The 25,652-nt window shown below is 32.7% G+C and overlaps 1 protein-coding gene across 1 annotated transcript in view; it reads right to left on the minus strand.

The window, feature by feature from the left end:
- Nucleotides 1-8,628: 8,628 nt before the first annotated feature.
- Nucleotides 8,629-25,652, minus strand: part of LOC132698450 (T-lymphocyte activation antigen CD86-like) — a 120,720-nt gene continuing 103,696 nt past the window's right edge. Inside the window, exon 5 of the mRNA XM_060664543.1 lies at nucleotides 8,629-8,774. Coding sequence (XP_060520526.1) covers nucleotides 8,629-8,774 — 146 coding nt within the window. The remainder of the gene's footprint in view (nucleotides 8,775-25,652) is intronic.

Raw genomic sequence — 25,652 nt, forward strand, 5'->3', positions numbered from 1 at the left:
CTAATTAATCACTTCTCGGAGATGCTAAACATCAGAAAACCACCAGCAACAACTCATACTCAAAATCGGGTTAGTTGAAATTTTTACTTCTGGTGGATGAAAACAAGATTAGCATTTTGACGTTGTGCTAATTAACGCCTTGTTAACGTAAAATTGGATTTTCTTAGCGTATAGTATCATTGTTTAGATAATAATTTATCAAAATAGCAAAACTAAATAGAGTAAGTTAGATCTAAAGTGTTGTTCTTTTTGTCGAAACCTACATTTTGAGGTCGTTATTGACTGTTCATACAATCCCATCTTCTGGAACGAAAGAGATTTGGGCTCTGTGTTGTCCGTTGAGAAACAAATTAAGAAAAGTTTTTCGAATCATCGATACCGCAGTTTCGGTTCTAATAATAAAGGTCAGCATAATGAAAAGCAATCAACATTCTGAGCCTATCGTTAGGTATGAAGATGCTAAACAATATATGCTGTATATGTTTCAGAAAAAAATAAATGGATGGAACAGCTACTGGGTTATTTTTAATTTGCACAGAGAAACTAGTATTGAGACAAGCTGTTAAAAAATGCTACTTTCCAGAAACGAAAATGTCGACAAAAGTCGTTCTCATGCTCTTTTTTCGACCTCCTTCAACTGTGTGCTAATGGCCCGAAGGGACAAGTCGACTTCTTTACAAAATCCTTGAAGTTATATTAGAAAATACGAAAAACCGCACGCAGCGGATATCTATTGAATTAAAACGTATAAAAATTATTTGTGCCACCCATGACGTTAGGTTTTCTGGAGTCGAGCTATAGTGCCCCTAATTCTGCGATCGATGCGGTGTTATGTGTAGTCATCCGCAAAACCCGATCAAAGGCCCATTTTTAGAGATGACACAAGGCAGCGTGTAATGAAGGCGACGGAATTTCTCAGTTATCGGGTCCTGAGCTCCCAAAGGCGCATTTCAAACTGGCGGTATTAGAACGTCGGGTTCTTTTTTTTGCTGAAAGAAAAAGAAAATGACGTATGGAATTGTCCATCGTTGGTTTCCGAGAAAATCGCTGGCCGACGTTCCGATAAAAGTTAGAATTTCGCGAATTGCTATAAAAATGTGAACCTTAAGAAATCAAACCCCAAACTTCGATTTTTTTCACGAGTATGGTATGGCAATTCGAGTGCCGTTTTTTCAATTCGGTAGACAAGCTTCAAAGGAAACACTATGAAAGGCGATATTCCAGAAAAAATGAAGAGAAGTTTTACGATTCAAGCTAATTACATTTTACCGCAAAACTCAAACCAATATAAACGCAATAACCTGAAATTAGAGGGCATAAAATAATAAAGGGTATAAAATTTTACTTACAAGTTTCCTTCTTTGTCGAATTTCTTTTAAGTTACCGAATATTTGTTTTCAAATATTTTATTACAAAAATGTTGATGCGATGTAGTCTGGCAACGGATGTAAGTGTTAAGTTTTCCGATTTAAAATCTACAAAAAACATTGATTTCCGAACTAAACTTTAATCTATAGAGGGGACATACAAAAAATCTTAACACATTAAATGTAGTACCTACATATAGCTACTAGACATATAAAACCCTGCCTATGCTAATAGTACAGGAACTCGTGAAGCAACTATGTAACAAAATTTTGACAAGGTCTGTTCAATATGCGCATGTGCGAGATTTGAAATTTTATTTTTGACCAATGGCAGCTCTAATTGCAAATTTCGACTTTCGTCCCATAAGCCACAGGGCTAGCAACAATTAACATGGCCGCTGACAGGTTGTCAATGTTTGTATGCTGCATTTTTCGGGCAGCATTTTCTCAAAATATGTCGAAATCAAATTAATTTAAATTAAATTTTCAGGGAAAAAGGAATTAAGGTGTGGAAAGCGTTGCTAAAAAAATAGCGACAAGTGCAGGGTTAATATTATGCTGAATTACAGCACACGGATCGGATAATTCTGTAAGTAATTTGGTGTGTTGGTTCTTTAAGCGCTATAGACACGATAACCAGCTATTTTTACTGAAATTGTTCCCGTAAGTGTGACTGTTAAAAGTGTAAACATAACTTTGAATTACTAGATATCGCATAGGAAACGTCCAAGTCGAACAAATGTTCAACAAGCAGCTCCTATCAACAGAACTCTCATTCTTTCATCGCAAGTCTAGTAATTGCAGAAAGTTTCGGCTCCCAAATATATAATTATGAAAAGTGCTTATTAACAATTTCGTTAAAAAACTGTAGGTATTGAAAAATGTAAGCAAGAAAATTAAAAACTAGTATAAAACAAGTCAATAATTAATTATCCCTAGATGTGAGAGAATCGCACAGAAATTAGTTTTAAAGAATTAATAAATTAATATAATTAGCATATATTGGATTTTATTCAGCACTTCAAACAAACATCCTGATTTCTCTCGTTTCTAGTATTGGGATTATGTATTTTTCTTACACACCCCCAAGTTATTATATATGCGTGGTAAGTTTATCCATTTAACACTAACAAACGTTAAAAAATGTCGTTTATTGTCTCAAAATTTAGAAAACATTTTGCTCGCAAAAATTGCATGGTTACTACTGCAAAAAAAGCCCAGTTAAAAATATTTTACAGCAATTGTTATCTGCTAATAATACATGTAGAAATAATTTAGCTATATTTTATAGCAATCTTACATGAAACATTCTATTACCAAATATTTACGAGTTATATTTAATTATAATAGCATCTTATATAGTGTTTTATTAACTCCTTTTGAAATTCACAAAGTATATAGTGGCATGTTATAAAATGAACAAAAATGTAAAAATATAAATGAATAAATACATGAATTATTTAATAAGGCCTTTATTGAAAAGAACAAAATATATTGTTGCTTATAAACGCAATAAGAGAAACTAAATAAAAATATATGCTGCATTTTTTAATAGCATAATAATATTTATTTTATATTTGCATAATGACGTCCGACATAAGTGTCACCCTTTTCAAAGAACCTTTATATTACTTGATTTGAGAGGATCGCCACCTTAAATAATTGCAAAAAAGAAGATGAAAGCAATATGAAAATTGTTCAATCATAACACATTGAATTATTGTTAATTGTTTGTAGAATAACTACAGTAAAAATTTTATTACCTGTAAATTCGAAACAAAAAAAATTAAATCAGAAACACTTTATTTGTTCACAATATGTTTGTTACTGTGCTTTAAGTTGTTATTAAAAATTGATGACTCTTGTTATTTTGAGCCAGGCTTCTCTGTAACTTGTAATATTGTTTTGACTACCACTGAAGATTAAAGATCTGGTGGTGTCTGCTCTAGTTTTACCTAGGACATAAATAATTAATAAGACTTGTTGAAAATAAAGCCCAAAAACGCCCCCTTATCAACAAAAATTTCTTTTATTTTTAAGATGGAAAATTTTCACATTCACAAATCACGTGTAGAATTTTTAACACTATAAAAATTTTGCAGGAAAAACCTAAATATTTTAGACCAAAAAAAAATTGCTAATATATTACCAAAAAAAAAAAAATATATTTTTGTGGAATGTGGAAAATATATATATATATATATATATATATATATATATATATATATATATATATATATATATATATATATATATATATATATATATATATATATATATATATATATATATATATATATATATATATATATATATATATATATATATATATACATATATGATGACACTATATTCCGGGATATCATTCGTTCGCTTGTTGAACTCCGTCTGGAATCCTGCAGACGTTTCGCCAAAATCTCACTTGGCATCTTCAATGCTCGCGCTCTGAGTGTTCGAAGTGTTTTCGGAGCGCGAGCATTGAAGATGCCAAGTGAGATATGTATATATATATATATATATATATATATATATATATATATATATATATATATATATATATATATATATATATATATATATATATATATATATATATATATATATATATATATATATATATATATATATATATATATATTCCGGGATATCATCCGTTCGCTCGTTGAACTCCGACTGGAATCCTGCAAATCCTGTATCCGAAGTGTTTTCGGAGCGCGAGCATTGAAGATGCCAAGTGAGATTTTGGCGAAACGTCTGCAGGATTCCAGTCGGATGCAGGATTTGCAGGATTCCAGTCGGAGTTCAACGAGCGAACGAATGATATCCCAGAATATAGTGTCATCACATTTTTCCATCCGTGAATCAATACGTGAGAATATATATATATATATATATATATATATATATATATATATATATATATATATATATATATATATATATATATATATATATATATATATATATATATATATATATATATATATATAAATAAAAAATAAATGAATACTGCAGTATGTACATACAATTTGACACTGATTAAATAGAAACATTTCTATCAATAAATACTGATTTTATAAATCTGCTTATTGGATTCAGGACAACTTGATTAGGAATAATATTATTGGGAAGAAAAGATCTTAATTAGTCTCCTACTATTTTCCCAACCCTTGCTTGGCTCGATCTAATCAAAACTATGTCCTTGACTCGTAAGTCGTAAGTACTATTCAGTATAACAAGTTTTTGGATAAGTTATAGTACTGATCCATGTTTTCTATCCCATTTTTGTTTGTAGACTTGCATATATGTCTGTTTCCTATTTTTGATATAATAATCACCTATCAAGGTAGTGTCATTCTATTTATAATTTATTTTTTAGTGTACCGAAAGATGAAATTGTAAAGAAATAATGGATAACATTCCTTATCAAAAATGGGACTGCCTGGGAGACTGATAACATCAAAAAATTTATTATTTTGTGCAGACTGTCGAACATCAGAAAAAATTTTTATTTCAGTGCTCATAACCAAAATTTTGAAAAAGCGTTTTATTTTCAAAATAAATTGAACATTTACATTTACACTATTCACCTCTTATCAATGGTCTTAAAATTATTGCAATCCAATTTCGTCCCTAAGTAATCATAATCAACTTTTTTAAAATACCTACAATTATTTTGATTATTTTTTGATGTCACTGGCATTCTTATTGAACTGTATTTGGAGTTTTTTCTAAAAATCAATAATTCGAGTATGTAAAAAAAAAGTCACAGTGCTTGCGAATTAAATGACAGAGAACGCGAGAGGAAATCAATAACGTTAAATTGAATAGAGCGCCTACAGTAAGGTAAAAATACCCTGCATGGTCAAAGTATCCTTTACCACCCCTTGTTTAATGTGCCATTACAAATGAGTGTATGATAAAAGCCTGTAAAATATCCATGATATTTTATTCGAATTTTTCTGTTTAAAAACTATAAATTAATAACATAATATTCTTTAATGAAATTCCTAAAACTGTTTCATCGTGACATAACATTTTAAGCAAAGCTGAATGATATCAATTGTGCATGGATCAAGCGATTTTGATGTTTGTCATTTCTAACTACAAGTCAGCCAGGGAATGAATTAATGCTGTTTTGAAAAAATGTATCCATTGGTAGTAGAAAAAGTAGAGTATGCCAACATGTTGATGAAATTCTTTAGTCACTCGTTTATTAAGCAGTCGCTTTCCTTGTGCCAAATGAAAATCGTCACTAAAATGACGTTTATAAAACTTGTTGCATTATTAGGTATATGTATATTGCACGACCTAATTGAACCTTCCTTCGTTCGTGTTTGTTCCTGCTAAGACGGATATAGTTAACGTTATTGTTTGTGAAGTAGGTTCCCGTTATCCAATAATTATTATTATCCCATTTACCTAAATGACTTAGAGAAAAATAATTTATGTATAGTATAAGTATAAATCCTATGACAAATCTTATAGTGAGATCGCAAGGCAAGTCTCAGAGAATATATCATTGTGTGATGTTTAAATCTTAAATTAACAAATTAGGAACATTTCACTTAATTTCATTTAAATTTTTGTTGTCCAAATTTCATATTTTTTTAATATCTTTAAAAATCTATATTTTAAAACAGTATATAAAATTAAATATTTAATCTAACTTTTAATTATTAGCTTCCTAAAACAGACATATTTTTGGGTCAAATAACACAACAAACAATCCCATAAAATTCCAGGTGGTATATTTTCTTTAGAACATAAGAAACCCTATTCGTGGATACATGGTGTAGCAAAGTACGAAAAACGAAATCATTTAAATTATTAAATTATTTTCAATGTCAGCCGTTTCTCAGATACTTTTTGAAATATTAGACGAAAGTAATTTAGGCGATTTTCACAAAACAATTTATTATTTATTATATTTATTATATGGAACAACCTATATATTTTTGGATTATTAAAAAGAACTTAAAATTGCCTTTCCAAAAATATGGGAGGTATATCAGCATACATTTATAAATATTGAAACTATAAATTTTATTATATAAAATAAAAAATATATATCTTGGTGTTATCACATCTGTAAATCTAGCACCATTAAAATCAAATATTAGTGAAATTGAAGATGATATTAATTGTCATGAAATATGGTGGTACATGGATCAATTAAACTAAACCAGGGAAGAAGTACTGCACAAATAATCACCAAAAATTTCTCCCTATAACATAGTTTAGACATTACAATTATTTATACAATACATAAAAGCGAATTCGGCATCTAAAACCCACAATATTTGACCGCACTTTCGGATAAAATATCAAACCCTTTTACTGTTTTTCAATTCCCCCTAAATTTCTACCTGTAGCATCTATTTCGCCTTTGTATTTTTTATTAAGTACCGCTATCATATTTCATGGTCACGTTTCCCGTAAGTCGATTGGCACGTTTAATAATTATAGATTTTCTGCTGTCGGATAATATTGTGTGACATAAAATGAAAGGAAACCGAATATTTTTTTTAATAAGGAAAGCAAAGAAAAATCTTTCGGTGTATGTCGCTTGAAGGCATGAATATTTATGCTATGATTCAATATAACTGATTACGTGCAACCCTACAGTAAAAAAATCATTATCAAGTGTTTTTCTGTTGTCTTCTACAGCAAAATGCTTTTAGATATCACATACAAGCAAAAAGGCGAGATGTGTAAACTATTAATCAATTGAAAAGATAATTATTATTATAATTTTTGTATTGTTTTAAAATCAGATTTTTGTGCTTGCTAAAAGTTTTTAAAAGATTAATAATGTTAACGATTCTTCCAATGCACTACGTATGAACTACGTTTTCTTCTGATGCTCCTTTTATAGCAGAAAAAAAGCACGAATAGGTTAACGGTGGTAATATATATTTACACCAGGCGATGTATATATTGAATGCAGTAAAGACTTACCTTTTCGTAAATCCCCATTTATGATATAGATGAAGAATCTCCTTAAAGGTTTTATGATACACAGTTAAAAGCCACACTAGAATCTGTTGTCCCTTTGAGTGGCGCACCTCTACTATCCTTTGGTAAACACTATCTCGCATACCACTGCCCTTCCATATATTTGACATTAAAATGCCTTACTCCTAAGTCTTAAGTTGTTTGTTATTTGACCTTTTCTTTATAATAATTGAGAGAGTCGTAAAATATGATAAGCATATTTTGTGTGTTTAAAGCTATTTTTACAAAAACTACTTCCTCATTTATGTTAGAGATCTTCTTCTATGTACTCTTCAGTTTGTTGAAGCCAACATGATGTGAGGTTGTTTTTCTCCACTCAGTACTCTAAAATACTCAATTATGCATGAATCAAGCTAGCGGAAAGTGTCATTTTAGGACCTCAACTTCATTACACATGGTCGCGAGTCATATTTTCGGTTTTTTAGTCACAGGTTTGCTTAAAACCAAGTTTGAAGCTTCCTAAATGCAAAAAATTTGGTATCAAATAACAAATAAATACTGTTTGACAAATCAATTTTTCTAGTTGTTTGTTTCTGCCGAAATTTAGAGCCAAATGCTACCAATAATCAATTTTTTATAGAAAAAAAAATTGGACTAAAAATGCAAAATTTAATATATTTCTTGAAGAATAACATATACACTATTAAAGTATGTACCTTTTTCCTACCTAATCTACTTAATGTTCCTGTCAATCTACCGACAATATCCGATCGCTCCCAACCAGTATCGATCACCCTCAAACTAGCCCGCGATATGAGTAATTAGGTATTTTAAAGTAGGAAGCAGGAAAAAGTAAACAATTTTTTACGCTTCTTTAAACTTGTCTTATGTACTTTCGCTAAAGTTAACAGAATTGCCTTCGGACGCATCTCCATCTTTTAGTACTCTGTATAATCTTAGTATGTTGATAAACGTTAATAGAAAAGTTTAAGCTTAAGAAGTTTTAATGAGACCAATTTGCACTCCGTGCATTCAAGAGTGTTTAACTTTTCTTAAGTTAATTGTTTGAGATTGCTACTTTTGTTTACAATTGTAATCCGATTTCCTGACGTCTTATTAGTTTTTGTTAGATTGAAGTTACTCATGCGTGCAGTTATGTAAATGTTATGATGTTGGTTACGATAATAGGTTATCAGCACAGGTAAAGTAGTTATATTGAGCTATAGTAGGTTATTATTAAGAATTTTTTTGTATTACGTTATTATTGACCAAGTATTTTCTCTTAACTTTCATTTTCCCGACTCTACAAATCCGTGCTTACTTGTTGGTCGTGTGTCCAATAGATTGAGGGAGGTGGTTCCGGACTATGTTTGACTATACATGTCAGGTTCATAGTGCTTCCTTTATTAATATACATTTCTGGACCGCCCAGTAGGGTCGTTACTGGCTCTGGAACAAAAAAGAAATCATTATTAGTAAGTACTGCTTGTAAAAGCTGGGGTAATACGGTGACTAACCCTCTCCCAGAGTTAAATCTCTAATATAATATCCAATACAAATAATTTTCCAATGAATCAAAAATTTACCAAATCTCTTTGGTTTTTGCCATACCTATATTCCTATATTGCTTTAAAGGATTATCGTTATTGCAGTTTATATTAAAATTATATTAAAACTACTACACTATTACATGCGTAAGAGGAATGCCAAGATTAAGAAACCATCGATTTTAAAACAGAACAGAATATGTATTGAGACCTTGGTTACGCCATATATGAGAAATATACCAATATTACATCAATGTGTCGTTCACATTATAAAGCGTGGAATTCCGAAATATTTCGGAAAAACAACCCAGTAAGGACAAGTATAAATTTGGCAACTATCGCCTGGACAGGTTCTATGGCACATCCGAATTCCACTTCTATGCTGACTCGATATACCTTGACAGTGCTTCCAGAATCTCAATCCGGCATCTGTATGCGTAACACCTGTCAGTCGCTAAGCGCAATTTCGAGTGATTTATTACTATCGGACATATGACGGCTTATCCCTTCTTTCCGAGGCAAATTACAAAAACATTTTGGTCGTCGAGCACGTCGAAAACTAGTCGTTATTTCCGTCCATTCGTAATGTATCACCCGGGACAAATAATAAGTGATGAAATAAAACCCAAAATAACATACTCGAACCTGAAACCGTACTATGTTTTCTATCCTATTTAATTAGTCCTATTAGTCCATTAAACCAGTATTTGAAAACATTAGCTTGGTTTTCAAAAACCAATAGTTGACCACGAATAAACAAACGATGCGCTTGTCAGTGGTTATTTTGCAATAGCTTGGAGAATCTACTGTTTATCCACCGCCAGTTTTGTGTGTTTTAGGGTTGATTGATATTGAAATACCAAATGTTTAGTACACCCGAAATAACAAAGTAAATTTTTGGAATGAATAATTCTTCAGCGAAACTCGACATTCACTAATTTTATATTCGAGAGGAAAAACTTTTTTTTAAATAACAATTTTACTTGTTGAAACGCTTTAACCATGTAATCATGGGCAGTTCAAACCACCACGTAGGCCTAAATTGAGTGGTTTCTGTTGATAAATAGAAAGTCTTTAAATGACCCTGAATAAATGACCAGACAAAACACTATATTTAATTATTTATTGCAACGAATTCGACGAAAATTCAAAGGATTTCCAAGAAATGAAAGGGTTTACGTTGTATCCTTTACCCTTTGGTAATCTCTAAAGATACTTGAAGCAACATTTTGTGTACATGCTTCAAGTATTTTCAATATAAAACGAAACCAAAATGAGTAAATCCCTCTATTTTCGTAAAATCTAAATCTATTTTAAAACCGGGTTTAGCCAACAATTAACAACTTAAGTTCAGCTTAACCTCATTTGTTCGGTCGTGTTTATTTTTGAGGTAATTCTATATTGGAAATTGTATATTGAAATAAATAATATTTTAAGAAGTAACAATACGTTTTCGAATTAAGGAATATTATAATCCATGTTATTTGTTCACAATTGCTCGCATGGTACCTAATAAAATTTAGAACACAGAAACCCAGAAGTGTGTACACTGTAATTTCTGACTTATAATTCCCTGGAACTCTTTTGGAATTATATCACACTGTACAAAACAATTTCCCAACTACTTACCCCTCAAAGAATAGACAACCATACTAGTTAATAACAACAAATAACAATCAAATAAAAACTACAGTAGTATCCTTTTAAGAATGATTTCAGCATGTGTATTATATATTATATTTGTTACAACACTTTTTCTATGACAGTTTTTGGGTAACTTTTTCCCATACATCACCATCAGATATAGTCAATGTATATCACTACTTACTTACTACCTAAAAAAAACGGATAAACGCCGTTATCAAACTACTTACCTCCAAAAAAAAAACATCTAGAAAAATAGGGAAATTATATGTCATTAGCATTAGTACAACAAAAAAACAATCCCCATTACTATCTAGTTTTTGCAGACGGTTTATATAAAAACCAAAACTAACTATTCAAAAAACATTTTTCATTTTTTTAATCATTAAGTTTCATATAAGAGTTAAAAATTAGTAACCAATGTCACAAAAGTAATGAAATCTTATTTTTGATTTTATGGCTATAGGTACTCTCAAGTTCCCAACTAATCTCGCGTTTCTCCATTCCAACAAAAAAAAAATTGTAGGAAATCTCAATTTTTTTCAAAATTTTTTATCCCCTGTCCTGTACTTCAATCCACAATTTAATCAACAACGAAAACTCCAAAGGAATCCTAACAATAAAATTGTACGTTTCATTTTCAACATGCTCCGTTGGCGACCTAATTTCTTGAGAGCGTCGTTTAATAAGTGCCACCCAATTTCACAATGGCATCTCATAAGAAAAAGAATCAAATAAAAGGAAACTTCTTCCCTTTCTCGTTAAGGGCGTTAAACAAGTTTTTAGAGTTTCACTATTTTAATTTAACCGAACGAAGTTTCATTTAGATGGAAATCGCTTTACAAGGTACAACCAAATATTTTTTGACACAAATTTCCCGGTTTTTGTATTAAAATGACGTGATATTTTTTTCTTTAATTTTATTTTAGAAAATATGTCAAAATAATATTTTTTATCTTATTTCTGGTTAGTTGAAAATCGGCGGGTATTATAAAAATAAAATTGCTCTGAAAGGTAATAAAATTACGGGGTTTTTACACGGGAAATCAATTGAAGATTTTGGTAGTAGTTTTATTTAATGAACAGGTTTATTTCATGATTTTTTTCCTTATCAATATTACACACAACTGCTTCTCTCTAAACTGTCCGACATGCCCGTCTATTTGTGCTTAGCCATTTTCCAAGGTCGAGCAATTTATGAGTAGTGTAATTTTCAGATTCGGTGCTAGTAACTTGCTACTACTCTAATCCGAATTTAATTTTGAATTATGGAAGCTTCGCAAAAACTTGCCTTTTAACCAAATTTTAAAAAATATATATTCAGTCCCCGTACATTTTCTTATTTATCTCATTTCCCGGATTGGCAAATTACAAAACTTAAACAACTCCATTTTCTCCGCTTCGTGTTGATTTTATTAAAGATAATAATATGATTTTATATCTCCCCCGGCATGGGAGATCTTATCATCATTCTGATTCAGCCGAACACAAACATCTCGAAGGACAGAATGAAATTGGGGCGAGAGAATATGTATAAATGGACAACGCATAGTGGGTAGCAAAAATGTGTGTCTCCAAATGGAGCACGTATTTTGTTACAAATTGGTAGGCAGCACGGGGACTTCTCTTCAAACATGGCAATAAGTTTAATTTTATTAAGAAATATGATTGTACTTCCTAGATAACGAAATTCTAAGAAATAAATATACCTCGATACCATTAAAATAAGTCCAAAGAAAAAGCGCTTGTTAACTTTGAGTGGTTTTCCTTTTAAATTTCCATCTCAAAGTGAGGAAAGTGCGAAAATGAGACGAAGAGTTTTGATGAAGGACGTATTGATTTATATAGAAGAGACAACTCAAAATTTTTGTTAATTGGCAGCATTTTGTAAGAATATTATAACGAGTTTTCAGTTTGGTGAAACTAAAATCAAATCCTGAAAGATTTGACTTGGCTAACCAAGATACGAACTAGAAACAAAGATTAATTACTGTCGGGCGTAGCGCTCTACAGCCCTCCAACTTTGCGAAATTTATAGTAAAAAACAGCGATTTCAATTTTTATACTTATACACCTACTAATAATATACATATTTTTGAGAAAATTATTGCACTTATGCACCTATCAAGCGTGTGGAAAGGTTCACTTTAAGGTGCCAGCTTCGTTACCCTAACTCATGAGCCATTTACAACATTTCGGTATTTTAGTCGCGGTTTTTGAGAGAGAAAATGAAGAAAAACTTTGAACGTGTGGTATTTTCGTACTGTTTTGCAAAAATGTACCTGAGAACTAACGGCCGTAGAAAAAGTTGATAAACTTGTTCAGTTATTCTTATTTTATGCACTCACTCCGCTCATGCCAAATTAAAGGTGTCACTAAAATTGCGTTTAACAAACTTGTCGCAAAATATAGAATTGTCGTACGACATTAAATATGAAGATACGAAACTCTAATAAACCAGATAATCTAGAAAAGTGAAGAAGACATTGGAGACGTTGTAATTCTAAAGCTGTACACTACGGAATATTGTTGTACTTTTTAAAATGACTTTCATATTAATATTCATAATAAATGTTACCCTACACTAACCAAAGCTAACTAAAGATAACATAAACCACATAGCACAGAAACAAAACTTTTTAAAAACTTTGAATTTGGGCACAATATCGGGCGTGAATAACGCTGTATATTGTCCTTGGCAGCAACTCACAATCATCAGCTTCTGTCTTTCACCAAATAAAGATTTCCTTCGTACAAGATTGTCTTTCGTAATAATCATGCATAAAAGGGACGTAGAAGGTATGTTTTCCTCGATATTAGATAATTTAGGTTAGTTTCAAAGATTGAGGCTTTATATGTGCTTTTTATAAAACTTTTGGATTCCTCCTGCGTCGGTTTTTGTTCGCCAATCATCCTGTTGGCTGCTTCATAGCTTAACTGAGCCTGGCTCGCATTTTACTCTGTACCTGCCGTTATATTTTTTTTTAGGGGTGTTAGAAACTAAATGGGAGGCATAAACTTCGTCTCGGATGACTGATTCCCATATTTTCGCGGATAAGATTGTTAGGTTGCTTATAGATTTATATAGACTCTCGGATTTTTCCTTGATAGAAGAATTGATTACATGCAAGAATTTTAGTTTTATCGAATAAAATTGTATGTCCGGTTTCGTGATTGTGTTAGGCAACTGCTGATGAGTTCGTTTGTCTCAGCCTTAAGGCTCTTTCATGTTTTTGAGCCTAGTTTATATTTTTCATCCGGTCGCTCCAATGTATTCTTGGAATACATTGGAGCATGGAATGCTGTAAACTCCTGGCATCTCAAATGGAATTTTGTCTTTGACGGACCGAAGACGTTAAGAAATGTTTGGACAAGTGGTAAATCTGGTTCTGACGTTATACTTCTTTAGAACTTTTGATATGTGGTCAGTGATGTTTCGAATATAAGGAAGGACAACAGTGGCAAGTGTGGGATTGCTTTCGGAACGCTTAATATCTTTAATGTGGAAATTATTAGAGAGAAGAGCAGAGGTAATTAATTCGGACTTCAATGACTCGTGCTGAGATAGTTTTACGGCTCGGTAACCAAGAGAGTTGATAACCGACGATTTTTGGGCCGGATGGTGATGTTTACAATGCATTAAGGTAAGTGTGCGTAGGTTTTCTGTAAACACAATAATCCAATGTTAGGTCTGATTTCCTATTGACAAGAATATCCAAGAATGGGAGGTTGTTATTAGATTCTATTTCAATGGTAAAACGTATGTTAGGGTGTACAGAGTTTAAATGTCTACTAGGATTGCTGACCATGAAGCCAAATAACAAAAGTATCATCCGCGTAGCGTTTCCATAATTTTGGTTTTTGATGGAAGGTGTCGAGAGCTTTCTTCTCAAAGGCTTCCATACATATATTCGCGATGGCTGGTGATAGTGAAGTTTGTTCGAAAATTTGACCGTTCTAAGAAAAATATGTTCCAGACAAGCATTTTTCAATTAAAGTGAGAAGGTTTAGTTCCACATTTTTCCGGATTTCAATATATCTGGAATGATGGTGAGAGTTTCTGGAATAGGAACTTTAGTAAAGAGGGATTCTACATCGAAACTAACCAGAATATCTTGAGTACCTAATGTAATATTTTCCCTGTAAAGGGTTTTAATAAGGAAGCTAGATATTTTGCTAGAGAATATGTTGGAGAATCAATGGTGCTGACAATAGATCGAAGGGAAAATCCTGGTTTGTGAATCTTTGGGAGTCCGTAGAGACGAGAAATTTTAGAGTCATGAGAGGTGACAGATTTTTTCACGGAGCCTGATAGAGAAGAAGCCTTAATTATAGATTTAAGATTGCGTTCCATATTTACCACTTGCCCAAAAATCTCTTAACATATTTGATCCGTCGAAGACAAAATTCCGTTTGAGATGCCAGGAGCTTACAACATTCCATGCAAAGGCGGCATAGGCTCAAAAACATGAAAGAGCCTTAAGACTAAGACAAATAAACTCATCAGCAGTTGCCGAACACAATCACGAAATCGGACATACAATTTTATTCGATACAACTAAAATTCTTGCATGTAATCAATTCTTCTTCCAACGAAAAATCTGTGAGTCTATTTAAATCTATAAGCAACCTAACAATCTTAACCGCGACTCGGGTCTCTACCCGTCACCAATATGGGAATCAGTCATCCGAGACGGTGTTTATGCCCTTCATTTAGCTCCTAATCCCCCTAAAACAATATAAGAGTAGGTACAGAGTAAAAAAAAAACAGGATGATTGGCAAAACCTTAGCTATTTCGACTCAACAAAAACCGACGTAGGAGGAATCCAGAAGTTTTATAAAAAGTATTACAGTAGCCTGTGGAAGTTTCTTTGAAAAAGCTTTATATGTGGTTTAAAAATAACTCATATTTAATTTTTCAAAGAAACTTCCACAGGCTACTGTAATGCTTTTTACAAAACTTCTGGATTCCTCGTGCGTCGGTTTTTGCTTAGTCGAAATTGCTGACGTTTCGCCAATCATCAGTTTCAGTCAAGCTCTGAAGAAGCCAACAGGATGATTGGCGAAACGTCAGCTGCTTAGTAGAAATTGCTGACGCCAATCATCAAAACCGACGCAGGAGGAATCCAGAAGTTTTGTAAAAAACTCATATTTATTTAACGCAATGAAAAAGGATGCTTCTACGATTAATTATTTAATTTCATTTTAATAATAATATTATGCTGCTATTTACACATCTTGTGTGGTGATGTTTCAGTCACAGTTAAGCTTTGAAGAAGCCAAAAGGATGATGATCGAGAAGATTCGTAAATAGTATTACAGTAGCCTGCGGAAGTTTCTTTGACGAATTACTTTTAGGATATTTCACATTCAGAAGTGCAAAATAAACTGCAATTTTTTACAAAATTAATATTGTTATGCTTTTCTTGATCATTTATTTTTAATTTTAGACAATGCAATTTAGATTTGCTTATTGTTTTTTTTTTCATTTATTTCCAAAATTCATGAATTTGCTCACATTTCTTTGTTTCAATTAACAACCTATTTTGTACAACGCAATTGAAACAAATGAAGCAGTTTATCACCAATGAACAATAAACAATTAAGCGCCAAGAATTAATAACTTAATACTCTTAATTTAAATGTTAGTTGAAAGTGAAGGTTGCAGGTAATTTACTAATTAGACAGGCCGATTCATGTTAAGATGGCGCTGTTTCAGCAATCAGCTGTAAATTTATGAAAAGGGCACATTATTGAACTAACCAAAACTAATCAAAATTTATTACAAAACTGCCCTTATGTTTGTTTCTAAGAATCAATGCCGAAATTGCTTAGTTGATGTTTATTAATTCCTAGTTGTTATTGTTATTTTTTTATAAATCCGTAATTCTAACTAATTCAGATTAACTAATAAACATATTTAATTAAGTTATGTAGGTAAAAACGTATTCCGAAATTTCTTAGTTGACATTTGTTAATTTTTATAGAACCCTACTCGAACAAACTGATTTAGGCGTATTAATCCTTATTTAAATATAGAAACATATTTAACGGTCTTACTATTACTGAATTTACAGTACACTGACAAAATCTTCAATGATATGTATTTAGATCTCTCTTTAGTCAAAGCCCGACTATAGCCTTAATATTTATAAACGCAGCAGGCACCCGTAAGGAATTCTTCCATCTAATAAAATTTTCAACGAAATCCGATTTACTTGGATAACTTTATCCGTATTCTAAAGTTAAATTGAAATTCTTGGATTCAAAAGCCGAAAAAACAGAGGAGATACTTAAAAAAGAGAATCGTCCGAAATTAAATTTCAACCAAAAACGCAGCGCTAAAGAAATTCTTTTAGCATAAGTTTCCGAAGGGCAGACAAAAGAAATTTTAACCGCTTTACTTATTGTTGGCATACCGGCGTTCCAGTTGTTTAAATTTTAAATCCAGTAGCGTTTAATTATTTTATTATGCTTCTTCAACTCCTGTCTATTTAAATGTGTTTTGATTGATCCTTGATATCACCAACAAAATCTCCATTTGTCTCACAATTTGGATGAGACGGAGGGTTCTGCTAAAGTGCGGAACCCTATACAGTTTAAAAACAGACACTCTAAATAACAATAATGATAAAGACCTAACAAAAACGTATCATAGGCCTGCCTTGATCGCTCACACATTCTTCTCTTTTGTGCCGCATCCAATTTGTTTGAATACGTGTAATATGATCTGACTATCTAGTTGGTTGTCGTCCTCTACTTCCAGAAGACTCTTGCCTAGGTCCCACTCTACGATATGTTTGGTTCATTTTAGGGTTGTTATTTTCTCTACTGCGTCAATCAGTTGCAATATGCAATATGATCTCTGCGGGTGAGTCCTAGCATTGACCTTTCCATTGCATGTTGTGTTGAACTGATTGAACACCTTCTTTTTTAAGAAGATCGACATATCAGATTTGAATATGTGCCTTAAGTTTCCAAACGCAGCCCACGTCAGGCCCATTCGCCTTAGATACTTATATGTGGTAGTTTCGTCAACCTGAATACCATCCACATGCACATCTCCATCATGAATGAGGTTAATCATGAGCAATGTCTTTGACACATTAATTTTGAGTCCGACTTTATGTGAGCCAGTGTGCAGCATGTTATAACGTGATCAATGCGGTCTGCTACCAGTACTATGCGTCATCTGCAAATCTTAAGTGTGTGGGATTTTCACCGTATATATTGTTATCAAAATTTTCGAAATTTACAGAATTAAACATATACGTAACGGGTTCGTGCATAGTTTCGGCGAAATGATATCACTCTGCTCAACTTCCCTATTTACATTGAGTTTTTTCGTACTGTTCTTTATTGTATTCGATCGACTTTTCTATAAGATAATTTTGTGATATCCCCTTTTGTTTGTTTTAGTGTTTTGCCCTGTGCAATGCCTTAAGGCTTATATTCCAGAAATTATTCCAGCAAAACGTATACCTCGCAATTATTTGACTTTAATATGGCAATATGGTAAATATCACACTTTAATAATTAATGCAGTGTTAACATATTTTCTATCGACACTGTCGTGAAATAATTATGGCTCAGTGGACATTTATGTGTACTTCCTTTGCACGGTAGCATATGGTGGTACTTAACACTCTATAACTTTTAAACGATTTGACGCAGCGATTTCAAATTTGGGGGAATATAGGATAAACGAGCAATTTTTCGATACTGAGTGAAGTCAGTGGATACATTTCCAGTGTGAGTGGAAACGGCGGTAACTTTTGAATTTTAAATGGCACATTCAACATTTTTTTTGGATTTATTAGGTCGAAAAATTGCACGTTTGTCCTATATTAAACCACCCAAATTGGAAACCGCTGCGTTAAATCGTTGGTAGCTCTTGATAATGTTCAACGAAATCTCAGAGGTCCCGTAAAACAAAAAAGAGAAGAAAAAGAAACCTACAAACCTACATAGAAACTGGGAGAAATGCAGATTTTCGGCTTGCGTCAACTAGCAGTTTGAGGGTTCACAAAGTAAGAACTTGGCGTTGGTAGACCAAAAAAAGGGGTTGGGTTTTGCCAACCTGACAGAAGGGCTATTAAATTCCGAATGGAGGAAATGTCGATAACCTCAAAAAACAAACAACGGCTTGCGTCAACTAGCAGTTTGAGGGTTCACAAAGTAAGAACTTGGCGTTGGTAGACCGAAAAAAGGGGTTGGGTTTTGCCAACCTGACAGAAGGGCTATTAAATTCCGAATGGAGGAAATGTCGATAACCTCAAAAAACAAACAACGGCTTGCGTCAACTAGCAGTTTGAGGGTTCACAAAGTAAGAACTTGGCGTTGGTAGACCAAAAAAAGGGGTTGGGTTTTGCCAACCTGACAGAAGGGCTATTAAATTCCGAATGGAGGAAATGTCGATAACCTCAAAAAACAAACAAAACCCATATCGATTTCCGATTTATACTTGGGGAATGAAATCCCGAAAACGGCAAAATTTAATTTTAAAACCCCACAAGCTCCCTTCTACCTTTCTGGTCGCTACTCAACAACGAGTATCCCTACTTTCAATTCTAGAAACGAAAATCGATATTGACAACAATAACCATAAATACAAACTCCAAAAATTCCGAGGACTCGCTAATAAAATTGGTAAAACTGAAATAGCGAAGTAATTTGCGGTTTGACGATTCCTTTCCTCTTTGTCATGTACGCGAAAGAAGAAATTTTTCCCAACTTACTACTTAATAATTATATTTTAGCTGAAGCGGCGAGTTTCCTCTATATTGCGATTATGTGACTAGAAATTGGAAAATACTATCATTGATAGAAACTAGAAACCTAACGGAATGAGATTAGATTAGGCATAGATTGTAGTAATATTCCTTTTTTTCTTTCTATTTTAAAAGTTGCTATCAGTTGTGTGTGTATTTCATGTTAAATACTCTTGTGCATTATTTGGAACTACGGAAACTAGAACGGAAAGATTGCGTTTAAAAAAAATAAACCCATAACACCTTGAGACAAATAACAAAGAGATAAGGAAATTAACATGCATGATGAAATTAAATAGTGAAGTATATTTACATCACTGCAAATAAGTTCCAATCATAAATAAATCAATAAGTAGAAATATAGTTTTAGAAGTGAAGAAGAATATTTAGTTGAACAATACTTCATTTGTTAATACACTTAAATTCCATTTTTAAAACTGCTATTATTATCAGCGTAACGTCATATTTAATTTTACATCGACGCGTCACAATTGCCCACTATGAAAGAAGTAATTCGACAGCACAAGTTTTAAGGTAATTTCCAAAAATTTGCTAACTAGCTAAACAGGTTAATTTCCACTAACCAGCACAGGTTTTACTATCGAATTTTCGAAGGTAAAGAAGATATTAATTTAAATTCGGTTAGATAATCTTAAATATCCTTTTCGTAACAACAAATAAATTAAAATCTATTAAATAAATTTCTACCAGCAATCTTAATAAAGAAAACAAAAGAGGTCGCAATGTGGCGAAGTAAAAAGTAATGGCACTCATCTGAAATGATAAAAAACATTTTAAACAGAATGGATGAGTTGTTGGAATGCATCCAAATCCATGCAAGAATTGAGCCAAATAAATGGTTGGTGCAGCGTATAAAAAATTAGGTTAACCCCTTAATATTTTTAGGGTTAAGTCTGGGATTCGATTCATTTCTCGAGAGTCTTTCTTTCCAAATAGTTTCAGATGGGTTGTTAAATATTGCATTTGTTTTAGCGCTGTCTAGTTAGTTTGAATCCTTAAGCATTTTGAAGTGTGTTACTACTGGCTTCAAAATTGTCCGTTTTTAACAAAATATATTAAAACTAAAATGTTTCATTTTCAAGTACAGCGTACGCCAAAACTGCAAAAAGTACTTAAGGGAAGGATATGTAATTTTCAAAACAAAAATTTGAACCAGCTGACACTACTAAAATAATTGATTCAGAAGTTGTTCTAGCGTTTCGTTTGCCAAAATAAGTCTACTCTGGAAATAATCGCAGCAGCAAGTGATAGACTCACAAAAAAAATCAGTGAAAATTTAAAGGCGCTAGATAAACTGAAGGCCGAGAACAATTCGCAAGAGCAAACAATTTAGAAATGCAGGGTGTCCCTGGGGCAAAATTCAGCGTAGTCATCGAATCCCAACTCGAAATCCAAAATATGCTACACCTATAATCATTAGATTTACATCACGGCTAGTTAAAGATCGCCGTGAAAGCTAAAGTTCGCTCGACTACAATTAGAAAGGTTCCTGGTTTACTTCTGAATTGACTAGGCGCTCCTATTTTATGTTAATGAAAATTTAACAAGAACGAAAAAGCTGCTTTGCCAAAGACAAGCAATTTAAGTTCGTCTGGGTGTAAAATGGCAACATCTACCTCCAAAAAGGCGAAACATCACTGCTATCTTCGATACTGAGTCTTTGAGCAAAATATAATTTCACACTCCAGTTGTTTCTATCCTTGATTTATAAAAAAGCTACAAGATTTTAAACTGAGTGTTGTATCTTCGAATATGAAATCTGATATTTTTGAGGCTTGTTTGCTCAGCCGTGTTTTGGAAAGGGAGCTATTTGATTTTCGCACATTTGACGTGTTTCAAAGAGATCGCTTCTACCAAACTAGACTGAAAATAGCACTCGTACCCGAAATACGGAGTGAGGCGGATTAATGGATTTCTTTCAAAATTGACAGAGTAAAGGTTAACTTTTGTTGTGTTTACTTACCTCTTAGTGATAGGTTTGCTTATCCTAGTTTCATCTCCAAATGGAATTAGTGTGTGGTGATATGATTTGTTCTGCTATAACCTGGCTACAAATTGATCCAAACTTATTCCTTACTCCGCACAATATCATACAAAGAAAATTCTGAGGTGGTTGATATTTTTTCCGTTCTCATGCAGTTTAATAGTATAAAAAATATGAATAATAAACCTTTGGACCTTGTGCTGTGCAACGATGTTATTCGTCATTTGGAAAAATATAGCACACCTTTGGTAAAGGAGGATCTTCCCCACCATAGAATTTACGTTACATAAACAGATGTGGAAAATTGTCCAAGCAGTTTTAGTTTTAGAAAGAGTAACTTCGACAAATTAAACGATAGACTATCAAATATTTGTTGGAAGATGTTTATCTTTTCTAGCCACTCCGTGAATGCCAATGTTTCTTTATTGTACTTTATTTTTAATAAACTAATTCAAGATTACGTTCTTCTCTGTCAAAAATTGGCCGGTTTCCCGGAATACTTCTCTGATTTTCGAAGCTATGTGGACTACAATGAAAATAAAATTGCTTCACAATAACAAAAAGTTTTGGCAACTTGTGTCAGTTAAAAGTTACTTTGTTCCGCCCAACAATGAGTCGGAGATATGCTACCTTTCTGATATGTAATTTGTTTGCGAAGTTCTTTGAGAGCACATTTGTTGCGACGGGTACCTACATTGGACACCGGACCCCAGCTCATACTCAGTGCAATGGCGCCTTAAGAGCCCTTTCTCTTAGCAAAAGTGAAGTATCCGAAGTACTCAACTGACTTGATCGTAACAAGGGCGGTGGTTCAGATGGAATTCCGCCATTTTTCGTAAGGGAATGCTCCAACGGCCTCTCGGAACCGTTGCATTTATTATTTAATCTTTCCAGGAATATCAGTAATATTAGTAAGGTTTATGTATTTGCTAAAATTTTGGAGAAGCTTGGTTATACATGCTTTTTTAATTTGGTGAAGAGGCAAAGTATTCCGAAACACCATGGTTTTCCCAAATCGATCAACTGGGAGTAACCTAATTGTGTATACCGAGTATGGTCTGTTCATAGATATAAGAAAGTGACCAATTTCTTTTGAATTGTTTGAATGGATTATCCAAGGGTGGTCATTAACATACAATGCAACAAGATTATTACCTAAAGTTTCGGAATTTAAATTCAGGTAAAATTGTGGTCCGTAATAGAAAATAATTTTATACCTACCTGTGTTTAATATTCTTTGGTTTGGTATACTACTTAGTTTAAGTTTATTAGTAGTCATTCTTATTTCGTGTGTAATACAGCGTGTGTTGAATCGTGTGCGAATTATGCAAAATATGTACGAGTCTAGTGTATTTCAGGAGATGCTCCCGCCCAAATATAGAAAACACTATTCTATTGAAACTAAGGAAGTTATAAACAATGTTTATTTGAACGTGGTGCCAGCAAGCAAGCATCTTTAGAAGAAACGGTCACATTGACGAAAATTCCCACACCAACTGTATGGAAAATTGTGAATAATCCCATTTCAGCAAGGAAACATTTTTTCGAGTGTAAATAAAAGTGATCAAGATATAATACGGCGTAAAATTTAGCAGTTGTACAAGGAACAAAGCCTGCCTACATTAGATATCTTAATTAGGAGGCTTGAAAAAGATGAAACCGGTGTTAAATGTGACAGAACTAATTTATAAAAGTGTATTCGACACATAGGTTTTAGATTTAAAAAAATTGACAAAAGGCAAGTTTTAATGGAATCTTTTAGAATTCGGAAATGGCGACTGGAATATCTAGAAAAAATTAGGATTTACAGAGAATAACAAAGGCCAATTATTTACTTGAATGAAACCTGGTTCGACACTTATGATACCCCGGAAAAGGGTTGGATTGACTCAACTGATAAGTGTAAAACAAACGCGCCATCAAAAAGAGGTAAAAGAATAACTATTTTGCATGCTGGCTCTAAAGATGGTTGGATTCCAAACTGACTTTCCCTGTCTGCGAAAAATATAAAAGATTCTTCTCTGGATTACCATGAAGACACCACCGCTGATTTATTTGAAAGTTGGATTAAAAACAAACTAGTTACAAACATTCCGCTTAATAGCGTAATTGTAATGGACAATGCAAGTTATCACACTAGACAGTTGAATAAAACCCCTTCCTCATGTGACACAAAAGAAACAATCCAAAACTGCGTCTATAATATATATGTATATAATATGTATGTATATATGTATGTATGTATAACATATATTTATTTTCACGAAGATTATACCAAAAAGCAATTAATTGAGGTTCTACAAAGCTTGAACCTACAAAAGGAATACGTCTGTGATAATTATGTAAAAAAATCTAGGGCATACAGTTTTGAGGCTTCCACCTTACCACTGTATATTTACTCCCATTGAACATGTTTGGCACCAACTGAAATCTGCCATTCGTCGTAACAATGTTTTTTCCCGTGTTAACTTCAATGTCCTCAAACTTATAGAAACCGAAGTTTTTAGCATTCCTCCACAAAGTTGGGCAAATTCTGTTAAACATATAGATAAAGCAGAACAATCGTGTATCCATATTGCAAATAATATAGAACAAATAATAATTAGAACAGGCGATGATAGCGATAGTGATACTGATATATTATGTGAATAATTTTAAGTAACTTAAGTAGGTAATAAAAATAATTTGTAACTTTATTTTAGATTTGAACATAAATACATACATAAATAAATAAATATTGTTTAGTATCTTTCCTAACAAAACCCCAAATAATTAATTTCTAAGAAAATTTAAAGTATTAATGGCCAAAGCTCGGATAAACACTGCCACCTCCGGGGTACCTCAAGGTTCCCATTATAATTTACAATAATGATGTAACGAAACGTTTTCCGCATAGCAAATTTTGTTTGTATGCTGGCGACCTGCAAATAGTGATATTTTGTGATACCTTAACATAGGGCGACTATTACAATGAGTTTTTCAGGACCAAACTTTGCAACAGTTAATATTAGATAACAGGGACGGCTGATGCATGTGCGCAGACCTTCAAAAAATATTGTAACTAAAATATTGTCTTTGATGAACAATAAAATTCATAATGATAAAAAAGCAATGGAAATGCCGCCGGCTGCGTAGGAAAAATTAACCAGTGGAATAACCAAGCTATAATCGCCCTGTCGATATCTAGCTGGGCCATAAAAACGTACTGAGAGTGCTCTTAATACTCGCGCAGCATACCTTCACACCCGCGACGGTCTAAACCAAAGCCGTGATTTAAAAGAAGAGTTTGATAGTATCGAATTTTGGGGTTTACTGCTTTATGGCGCGGCGCGTTGAACGTAAAAGGAACAATAATAAAATGGGTGGGCTTCTGTTTTTGTGTATGTTTTTGAGAATTTTTGTTCACCGTGAACTAAGAAGGCGGTCTTTAATTTAATTAATGTGAAGAGATTTTAATTTGGAATTTTAATATTTATACGAAGAAAAGTATAAAGAAGAGTTAAAGAATTAAAAGCAAAATGTAGGCCATTACCAGATATTACCATTGAAAAAGCTAGTGTAAGTACAGTAAAAAGTTATTCCCGGAAATTTAGTAAAGACATTTACTCAAAATTGAATGGATTTTTGGATGTAAAAAAAATATCTATATTGTGTTCCCTGCTTACTTTTTGGTGGCGATAACGCTTGGACGGAAATAGTGGTCACCGATCTTAAGTCCTAAAATATCATAAGAAAATAAAAACACGAAAATTCTAAAAGCCATAATTACAAGGAATTTGCGTTATTAGGGTCAACCAATAGTAGGGCTCAATTAGATTCTGCTTATGGGGTAAATATACAGAAAAATCCTGAAAATGTGTCATAGAATATTTTATCAATAATTATTATCATTTTTGGTTAAGATAAGTTTTTTTACAAGGATTGAGGAACACCTTAAAATTTTCCCTACCCGCCGCCACTGTTAGATAGTAACCATTTTTGGTCTATGATGTTAATGGTTGTATCTGATTTTGATACGATTTTATTTGCTGTGCATACAGCAAGCATTCATTTCCTGAAAATATCTATTAACAAACAACTAAATTAATTATTTCCGGAAATGTTTCATCTATATTTTTGCAAAACAAAGTTATCAGAGTTGGCATTATATATCAGCTGTATTCGGTATTGATTTCGACACATCATTTGAGAACCCATTATAACCATTAGCGGTCGGATGAATGCGCCCGCGGTTTAAATGGTACAGTGGGTTTGATAGCACCAAATTACATGCCGGTCACGGTTTTCCTAAAAGAGATTATGTTTTCACTATTTACTTAAGTTTTTTACAGATCCGTCAAACACTTTTTCCTTTTTTTT

Source organism: Cylas formicarius, unplaced genomic scaffold (assembly GCF_029955315.1).
Source record: "Cylas formicarius isolate icCylForm1 unplaced genomic scaffold, icCylForm1.1 PGA_scaffold_10__41_contigs__length_53128322, whole genome shotgun sequence".
Classification (NCBI taxonomy): domain Eukaryota; kingdom Metazoa; phylum Arthropoda; class Insecta; order Coleoptera; family Brentidae; genus Cylas; species Cylas formicarius.